Genomic DNA, 10087 nt, shown 5'->3' on the forward strand with positions numbered 1-10087 from the left:
TCAAGCTCCTCCATTCCCCCCCGTCTCTCTCTCTCTCTCTTCTCCCCTTGTGCACGATCGCCATTGTAGCTTTGCGCAAAACCTCGGAGGCGAAGGAAGAATCCTGAAGCGATTTCACATTCGTCGCTTTCTGGTAGGCCTTTCCCCTCCTCCTCCTCCTCCTCCGGCCATGTATTCTGGTTTTTTTCCACCGTCGATTTCGCGCTTCCGTCTCGTCCGAATACCAGTAACCGGTCGTTAATTGGTTTTTCCTTGCGTCTCGCCTCTTTTTTGGAGGATTCGGAGCCTCGGATCTAGTGCTTGTAGACTTTTTCTTGTCATCCTCTCACTTTCCCCGCGTGCGATTGAAGAAATACGAGGAATTCGCTGTTCCAGAAGTCGTATCCGTCGGTCATCTTAGGGTGGCTTCGGGTTGGTATCGCTGGCTTCGAATTCGACATTATGGTGTTGTGCTTTAGGAAATTTCGGGGGATTGTATTGTGGTTGCCGTGTTTGAATCGATTTGGGAGCTGATGGTGACGTGCTTGGTGAATACGTTATGTTGGTTTTTCTTTTTGATATGGTGATGAGGTTGTTCTACAATCTGCGCTGCATTGTATGCCGGCTAATGGCGCGGAATTTTTTGAAAGTCAAAGAGGCATGCTTTTGCTTCTTCTCGAGTTGAAACTTGGAATGGGCTTCTTTCAAGTTCGCTAGTGGAATTGGGGGTTTCTGGGTGCTGGTCAATGTCTTGATCATGGCGATTCTTCTGTATAGAGCTGGGCTGTGGTTTCTCCATGCGAATAAAATCTAACTCAGAGCCAGCATGTTTGTGTAACCAAGCAATGCATAGGTGACTCTTGAGACAGAGGCTTAGGAAAAAGAGAACTTCTAAATTTCCTTTAGATGCCATTAATCATTCGAGCTGATTCAATTTTAATGTCTTCCTTTTGCATCTTTCTTCTACGTCCATAGTTCGGACGGATCAGGAAGAATGGTGGATTGATCTGTTTGTTTTGGCAGGTAGCTATTCTTGTCATTGTGGGGCATAACATTTCTACTTTCAGAAGACATGTATGATTGATCAGCATCTAGTAATTTAATCTATACAGTTCCCCTTATACACAAGTCAAAGTTCTATTGCTAAAAAAGATTAGGAACCAATTTGCGCTTTGGATATATGGTCCTGTTCTTGTTAAAGGAGAGGGGTTGTTTTATGTTTCAGACTTGCCACTCCTATTGTTACTATCAAGCGGATGCAATTGCGAGATTCGTTCTTCTTTCTGTCCTTCATTTTCTCTACAAAGGGGATAGTGGGATAGACTTATTAGTTCATTAGTTCTTTCAACCTAGAATTTGAAGTGGGCCTTTTGCGGACGAAGTCGTTGTTTGTTTTCACCATCTCCTCTATCTTGCATAATTGATTGATTGCCGTTTGGATGATTTGAAAGTGGAGAGCTAGTCAGATTTAGATAAAAGAGACAGAAAAAACCTCAATGATACTTACTTTGAGGTCTTTGGTTACTGTTTTCTGTTTTGTCATGCTCCAGTAGATTATAATCTGGTAGTAGATCTTTGAGATACTTTAGTCTAGCTGGTGCTTTCTTTTGCTTTATACATGATTGTTGTTGGAAAAGAATCTACATCACAGTGCCATTGCAATATGACCTGTCTTGTAAATTCGGTCAGGAAAAGATTATTTTGGACTCTTCACTGCTGTTGGAAGACAAGGCTGGAAACAAAATCATCTGAAAGTCAAAATGAATCTTTTCTTTTACGTAAAGCTCATAAAAAGGATGCTTCCTTTTTTTTTTTTCAAAGATGGGAGAATAGTGAAATCATTGTATCCTCCCAAAATATATAGAAGAGGACGAAAGTGTCTAATTCTGGGACCACATCTGTCATATCCTTTTGTACAACTGTTGTTCATGATATAATCATTTAGTACCTTGTTTGTTTGCTTGCAATTCTGGATCCAAAGCTGTGGGCCCTTCCGATTCTCAGTAGTGATGCATTTGCTTTATAAGGTCCATAATTGTTTGGTTCCTTCTTGTGATCTTCTCCATCTGGTGGGTCCTTGTTTGGTGCGTGTGGTATGATTTTGCTCGTACGAGCAGTTTCATAAGCTTTTCTCATTTATCTATTTATGCTGGCAGAGTTTCTTGGATTTCAATGAACTCGAGAATTCATTAGCATCTCTTCTTTTTCTTGTCACAGTTCTAATTGCAATTCTCAAGATAGATCCATGGCATTTGAGCAATACTTTGCCCAGGAGTGGAGGCCCATCTCTGGACCAGCAATAGATTCTGGAAATTGCAATGGCTGTTTCGACTGCAACATCTGTTTAGACTTTGCGATTGAGCCCGTGGTTACTCTCTGTGGTCACCTCTACTGTTGGCCCTGCATCTACAAATGGCTCCATGTACAAAGCGCCTCGCTTGCTTCTGATGAGCACCCGCTGTGTCCCGTCTGCAAGGCTGAAATATCCCACACAGCAATGGTCCCTCTGTATGGCCGCGGCCAAAGCTCTAAAGAGTCCGATCTACAAGACAAGGCACTCCAACTAGGAACAATCGTACCCCCGAGACCAGCAGCTTGCGGGATCAAAGCTCTCGCCCCTGCTACACCTAGCACCGGTCAGCAGCTCCCCTACCGTAATCCTTACCAAAACCCGTATTACAGTGCCAATTCGTTTGAAGAAGATTCGCCATCGCCATTCCTCAGTGTGGGATCCGTAGGCCTCCACCACTCGATGGTGGGAATGTTCGGGGAGATGTTTTATGCTAGAGTCTTCGGCAATTCGGACAGCATAAATGGTTACCCGAATTCGTATAGGTACATGGGAGGAAGTAGCCCGAGGCTGAGGAGGCAGGAAATGCAGGCGAATAAGTCGCTGAGTAGAGTAACTTTCTTCCTCTTCTGTTGCTTCCTGCTCTGTCTTATTGTATTCTGAGCTTTGGTGAATGAGCTTGGTTGAAGCAGGTGTTTTTCCAACCCCTCACCCGTTTAGTATACTTGTATAGCGTTAAAGAATGAATCTAAATGGCTCGGCTTTCCCTGGAGAAGGCTCTTTTGTCTACGTATTTAGAGACGGATTGCTATGGACGAACATCATAGTTAGTCCCTCCTTGAGCTCATCTTTCTTGTGCTTCACTTTTAGTCCCCTTTGCCGATAATTGTAATGTTTCTGGCACTCAAGTTGTCACCGAACGACCCTACCTAAAGCAATAGAAAATGAGCACAAAAGGGCCCGGGACCAGGACCACCACCATGTTCCTTCTCCCTTTCCTTTGGGATAAAGCCAAGTGGGGTCAAAAGAAGGAAACTTGTGTAATGAACAGCTTTGTCTGTGTCCGACGAGGAGGCCAAGCCCCCAATCGGATGGAGTGCGATGGCCCCCCTTCTCGGAGTCTAGGGTTGGGTATCCTTAGCCACGATAAATTGAAGGGCGATTTGAATTTTTGGTGGGCCTGATTGAAATCGATCTCTCTTGATTTCAGATCGCCTCTTGGCCTGTGGTTACCCAATTGCTACCGAGCTTTCAATCAATGAATGCTTAGCTCGAGTTCATAACTGCGTCATCTGTCACCTTGCTTAGGGGTAAATCATACTTGAGTGGATTGCGTGCACATGCTGAGGAACCGAATGCAATGGGAACTCCAATCAGATTCAAACCGCGGAGACTCGTCCGAACAGGGATGTAGTACGACTTACGTGAGCGTGGGGAGTTGGTTGGTGGGTCACCATTAATATCCTTCCAAAGGACGCTAACAAAGAAGACTTCGATGCATGCCTTTTATCTGCTCCATGGAATGAGCATTCAATACGGCTTTTCCAAATCAGCCCAGGATGGAATCAGAGTTTTCAATCTCGATTCCGGTTCCGTTTATGTCGCGAAAAATGACTGATTTGGAAAACATTTACCAAAAAACTGAAACTTGTATTGCTTTTACAGCGAATGAATGAAAAAATACCTTCATCGTTCACGAAAGTATTTAGACATGAATTGTTGTCGATAATAAAAATAATTTTTATTGACTAATTATTTCGAATAAAAAAATGTTTTCCTGATCCTTCGTTTTTCACGAATCAGATGACGCCTTTTCCTTTTTGTTGTTTGGCTACGAAGAATAGCCCTTCTGAAATGTAATCAGGACTAATTTGCTGAATAATCGCTTTGTATATGCTTCAGTTTTCACCCTCCGACGACGACGCGAGATTAACAGTAGAGCATCCAAAGTCCTGTTGACGAACTCTGAAAGCAGAGCAAGACAGAGGATCATGTGAGAGCTTGGCAAGGAAAGACAAACATGTCGAAAATTAAGTTCTTAAGGTATCTATAGCCTATATAGGCTTATCGGTAGTCGAATCGACAATGTGATTTTGATGGACGGCAATCTGATCAACACGAGCCTATCTAAAGTATGAGCTCCTACAAGAATTTATTAAACGTCGGGTTTTTTGGTCAAGAATAAAGGGTTGGAATCGGACCCGAGTAAGTTCTTGAAAGGTTTAAGGTGAGACATGGAAAGAAACTCCCCGATATGGTGGGGATAAAAGTATTTGGAGGGAGTTTAGGAGCTTTTGATTGGGGAAGGTAGACTCCAGGTCAACTTCAACTAGCTACTGCTCGGTAGGCAAGCACAGTATTAACAAGAGTCTTCCGTGCACTCCTTAGGCGGCAAACGTGTTTAACGAGACTGACTTTTCGTTTTTGATTATATGACGACAAAATTTAGTGTACTGAGAATAGACCGTTTTATTTATTCGATTATTTGACCGATCTCTTTTTAGCACAATAACAGCAAAAAAATCAAAATCTCTAATCAATCTTCTGGGCAGGCAAGCATAGTATTAACAAGAGTCTTCCGTATGCTCCTTAGGCGGCAAACGTGTTTAACGCGACTGACTTTTAGTTTTCGATTACATGACGATGAAATTTAGTGTATTGAGAATATACCGTTTCACTTATTTGGTTATTAAACCGATCTCTTTTTAGCACAACAACAGCAAAAAAAAAAAAAAAATCAAAATCAAAATCTCCAATCAATCTTCTTGTGAAAATAGGCCAAGCTCTCGTGACCCGTGACAAATGCATCTTTCAGTTGTCACGTGAACTATCCTTTCAACTTTTGCAGTCGAACAAACGGACGAACCTTAGAGACTCGCTTTTTGACCTGTTATTCTCACCTTCCATACGTAGCATGTGGATGGCTAGTGAGCCGTGTCGGTCAATAGTACAATTTCTTGGCACATGTTTCTTTATAGAAAGAAGTGTCAAAAAAATCCTAAATCTATTATATTAGTATCAATTCAATCCTAAATCTTTTTTTTTTGTGCCAATTCAGTTCTAAACCTTTTACATTAGTACCAATTAAGTCTTAAACCTTTTATTAGTGCCAATTAAGTCCTAAACCTTCTACATTATTGCTAATTCAGTCCTAAATCTTTTATATTTATGCTAATTGAGTTAATCCTGTCAATTTTGACTGAAAATCGTTGACGTTGACATCGATTGTCCTACATGGCACGGCTAACGCTAACTTGGACATTTTTTAATATTTTAAATAATTTTTTAAGCAAATTTTTGATTTTTTTAAAAATTATTTTTAAAAATTATTTAAAATATAAAAAATATTAAAAAAATATTCACGTTAGCGTCAATCATGCCACGTAGGACAATTGACGTCCATGCTAGTGATTTCCAATCAAAATTGGTCGAATTGACTCGGTTGGCATAAATACAAAATTTTTAGGACTAAATTGGCACTATTGTAAAAGGTTTAGGACTGAATTGACACTAATAAAAAGGTTTAGGATTTAATTGGCATAAATGCAAAAGGTTTAGGACTAAATTGACAAAAAAAAAAAAAAGATTTAGGACTGAATTGGCACTAATGCAATAGATTTATGACTTTTTTGACACTTTTCCCTTCTTTATCTATCTGAATTTTCTTTAATATACAGAGAACATGCTTAGGATTTCTTTATCTGACTAGCCAGTGGGTTTGTAGTTCGCGAATTTCACATGTAATAGTCTGGAGACATTGCATTCCGCTTGCATCGTTCACACTTGATGGCTAGACTCATGGGAATAACACTAGATGGCTGGAACAGACCTCAATTTTTTTTTTTAATGAGATGAAGGTTCGAAGATGATGCGAAGTGGAGAGTACACTCCGATGAAAAGGGTCTTTGTTTTTTTTTTTTTTTATTCATGATAATACGAGATTCATTGGCAATAGTCTAGGAGGAACTCCTGCGTGGTTCGTATCAATTTCATGCATAAGTTTGCAGGTAGGTACACGACCAGTTTTATGAATGTTAAACGTCCATTTCGAGCATAATTTGAGTAAGAAGAAAATCAATATCCAGATGGAGCTTAATTGACTCACGTCTCGAGGTTGTTTGCGAATGGGTTCCTATCTGGGTAAGATTCATACTCCCATCGACAGGATAGCACGGGAATCCCGGTGAGCTGGGCGCGGGTTCGGGGAAGCCGCCTCGGCAAGGTCGTTGGCGGCATGTATAGTTTAAACCCATAATTTATTGTAGTTTAATTTTAAGATCATGAATAGTTACTGTTATATATACTATATTTCTCTTGCAATTGACATATGTAATAAAAAAGTGAGAGGTGTTGATTATAGTGGAATTTTCTACTGGATATAGCTCTAGTTTAATTATGAACTAAGATAAAACCTTGTGTATCGATATCTCTTTCTCGCTTTTACTCTTTACTGCGTTGTGATCGTGCGCCTAATCCTAACAAATTCGAGTAATGATATGCACCCAGGCCGCGTTTGGTCATCCTAATAAAACTCAAGATATGATGTGTTTTATCTTATCCCTTGTTTGGCGATTGCTCGGAACAGGATAAATGGTGATATAGGGAGATAAAATTATCCTCAGGAGAAGGGGTGGAATAGAGCTGGATAAGATTTCTCTTATCCACAGCCTCATAAATTGTACGCTCAAGCCACCTCCTCTCCACAACGCCCAGCCGTCTCACCGGCGGTTGGCCGCCTCTCCGGTCGCTACAGGCAGCTTCTCCGGCAAAGGCGGATTTCAGCTCCGACCCTAGTAATGAGACGATGAGCACGACAAGGTTTCTCTTCTCTCAATGCCTTGACCAACCCATGTTTTTTTCTTCCTGTTTACGTTGATGCAACATTACAAGTGTCGAGCCCTCTATTAGATTCGCTTATGGACATGATATAAATGTCTGTTAGTCACTTCGCCATATAATGGAGTCGATCGCGACCCCATTTCCAGTTCTTGCTGATCTTTTCTCTCAAAAGAATGCAACATTCCATGAGTGTTCAAACTCCCAAATGCATGACGAAATCGCCGGTTGATGAAGGGTTATTTGCAGACTATTTCCGATGAAGTGTTTTCTTTGGATTAATTTGCTGGTTTCTTGATCGTCATAATCTTGTTTACCAAATGATTTTACAGTCGAGCATCAGCGACAGTGATAGCAACAGCAAACCAAAGATTGGTATTTACATTTTCAAATGAGCCTCCATTAAAGATAAAAGCGGATCCAAGAGGGTTAAGAGGTCCTCGCTCGCCGGAAAAACTTCCAAAAGCTGAACAAGAGGGTTCATTGAGTAGGCACGCCACAAAGTTACAAAGCTACTTTGCTCATAAAGTCAAGCATGCAGTACGCTTCTGGGCTTCTCTTTTCACTGTTGCGTCTCCGTAAACAGATCCGATAACTTTCCTGAGAAATTTTCAACGTTTCAGCTCGGACTCCAGCAATTCGAGCACATGACGTTCCTCAGCGACTCGTCGGCCTGCCGCCCCATCTCGTCCCCGTCACGGCAGCTCTTGGCGTGAACGAGTTTGGTAAAGGACAGTTCATTAACTTGATGCTTTGGATGTTGAAAGTTAGGAAATGGAGAGATGAGGATATATTTGGTTTTTTAAGTGGAAATTCCGCCAAATGATCGAAAACGAGCCACTCGCTCTCTCCGTCCTCTCCGTCGTTGCTGACGGCCGTGGAAAACTCAAGGCCGCAAGACAATCGCATACGATCAACGGACGGTTCCGTCAAAGCCCCAGCAAAAGTGTGGGCTCCAAATTGGCCTTATGAACCCAATAAAAACCTTACCATCTAGCAAAAAAATTCAAAGATGACCGATGCACATGAAATTAGAGGGCATACATTTTGCGAAGCACGTCCATGTGCGCCGCCCCGGTTTGGACTTTAGTCCGACCCAAGAAACAAAGATATGTCGAGACCCGATCAATCGCGGCTTCCGATTAAGCAACCGCCGAGCCCGACCGGCCGACTAGAGGCTCATGAATCGTGATGAGGTCTATGGTAAAAGCAGGTAAGGACCCCGTATTGTTGGCATGGGCTTTCGATTTGGTAAAGGCCCTGCGCTTGTTGGGCCAAGGCTGGTTTCTTTCACCTTCATTGGGCCTCAGCCCATTTTCCTCTGCTCAACGCAACAAAAGCATTGATGTTATTAGGGCAAGGTTTATGAAGATAGTCCTATGACGGAATCCGTCTTAGTTTGTATTTGTTTTTTTGGAAAATCCAGTACTTAATTCCAAGCTAATAAATTTTAAGTAAGAGCCTGAAGTGAATCTTGTTTCAAAGAAAGGTCTGAAGTGCTCTCATTGCTTCAAAGAATGACATGACCAAGGGCGTTTTCGTAGTTTACTTTTAATTTCTTTTTACTTTCATGTTTTCCCATTTCTTTTTTTTTCCCTTTTTTATTTTTATTTTTTATGTTCCTTCTCGTCGGTGGCCGGTCTCGAGTGATGGTTGGCCACCAGCAAGGGCCTCGCTTGGGTGAGCCAAGGGCGGCCCTCGCCTGGGAGAGGCTAGGGCTACCCTTATCTACCTCACCTAGGCGAGTCGAGAGTAGCCCTTGCCAGTGGCCAGCCTGCTATCGGTGAAAAGGAGGGAAAAAAGGAAAAAAAAAAATAATGAAAATATATTTGACTATGTTCTTATTTGAGAAAAAGAGGGCAATTCGTTTTCTGGTGACTATTATTTTTTTGGTTGTCGGTTCTCTGTGTACGATTTTTTGTCTTCTTTTGTTTACACTGCGGCACTCGTGGTCTAACGTCTTGACTACTCGAGCCGTCAAGTTGGAATGCACCTGAGAATCCTCCCGACATTGTGATTTCAATGTGAAGGCAGCTTTGGAGGAACTTCCATGGCTTCGACCTTATTATTTACTTAAAACATTTTAAAATCTCGCTCATTAAGGCACTTATCGCGTGCTTTCGAGACACTTATTAAGGTAGCGATCGTTAATTAAATCGCTATTCTTGGATGGTATATAATCCCTATCTTGAAAATAGAATTTTCGTAACGTAGTATCCTTACGAAGTTCTCAATCCATTTGTTAATGCGTCTACATCAAACAGAAAAGTCGACATCTTAATGGCATCTGCCATATAAGTTATTCAAGACGAATAGGTCTTCCTAGCACGTGAACTCGAACTTTTCCGACGACATTGAAGTCGGAGATTTTAGTTAAACAAGAATTTTCCAATCGAGAAAGATATCACGCAACATTAACATTCGGACCTGACATTAGACGATGCGATTAAATCGTTATTTTGCTTATTTCGACGAAATGTTCATTGGACATCGCAAATTGTTTATGACAAGAATGTATGACCAAGCGGCAACATAAATATGGCCATGTCCTGTGATATACATTTTATGTTATATGCCTTGTACTTTTTCATTTTAACCCAAGGTCTTGATTTGCTGGATGCCCAAAAGATTAAATTCACCTGGTCAATGATCTGGAGTGCAAAAAATATTGTGATAATCTTTGACTGAGGTAGAAATTTCAAGAATGGTGTTGAAGCCAATTAAGAGCACATTTTTATAATATTTGGCCGAAAGGAAAAGGGGACGTTCTTACAAAATACGATGATAATTGACGAAAAATCAAACTATATGCTATTTTCGGTTGCCCGAAAATTGCTAGAAAAGTGCTATTATTTTGGTCGAGAAATCGAGAGCCGAGCAAAAAATGAATTTCCGTCAATTAGTAGTAAATATAAATAGAACCAAGAAAAGACTAAAAAAAAAAAGAAAAAGGGACAATGATTTAAAAGGAATAAAAGGAGA

The 10087-nt window shown here is 41.1% G+C and overlaps 1 protein-coding gene across 4 annotated transcripts; it reads left to right on the plus strand.

Annotated features, from left to right (window-relative positions):
• LOC115739659 (E3 ubiquitin-protein ligase RMA1H1-like) lies at nucleotides 1–3044 on the plus strand. 4 transcript variants are annotated; one of them, XM_048285520.1, is made up of 2 exons: nucleotides 1–145; nucleotides 2196–3044. In XM_048285520.1, the coding sequence occupies exon 2, from the start codon at nucleotides 2225–2227 to the stop codon at nucleotides 2930–2932; it is 708 nt and encodes a 235-aa protein (XP_048141477.1). In that variant the 5' UTR covers nucleotides 1–145; nucleotides 2196–2224; the 3' UTR covers nucleotides 2933–3044. The 4 variants fall into 4 exon arrangements, with proteins under 4 accessions (XP_048141477.1, XP_048141478.1, XP_048141476.1 ...); XM_048285521.1 differs by having other exon boundaries at nucleotides 34–133; nucleotides 2197–3044; XM_048285519.1 differs by lacking the exon at nucleotides 1–145 and adding an exon at nucleotides 167–544 and having other exon boundaries at nucleotides 2197–3044.
• The last annotated feature ends 7043 nt before the right edge of the window (nucleotides 3045–10087 follow it).

Source organism: Rhodamnia argentea, chromosome 9, assembly GCF_020921035.1.
Source record: "Rhodamnia argentea isolate NSW1041297 chromosome 9, ASM2092103v1, whole genome shotgun sequence".
In the NCBI taxonomy this organism is placed as follows: Eukaryota; Viridiplantae; Streptophyta; class Magnoliopsida; order Myrtales; family Myrtaceae; genus Rhodamnia; species Rhodamnia argentea.

Coding starts and splice junctions, on each gene's coding strand:
- LOC115739659 (XM_048285519.1), top strand. CDS start 513: ATGGTGACGTGCTTGGTGAATACGTTATGTTG. Junction 545..2,196: donor TTGGTGAATACGTTATGTTG/GTTTTTCTTTTT, acceptor TTCTTGTCACAG/TTCTAATTGCAATTCTCAAG.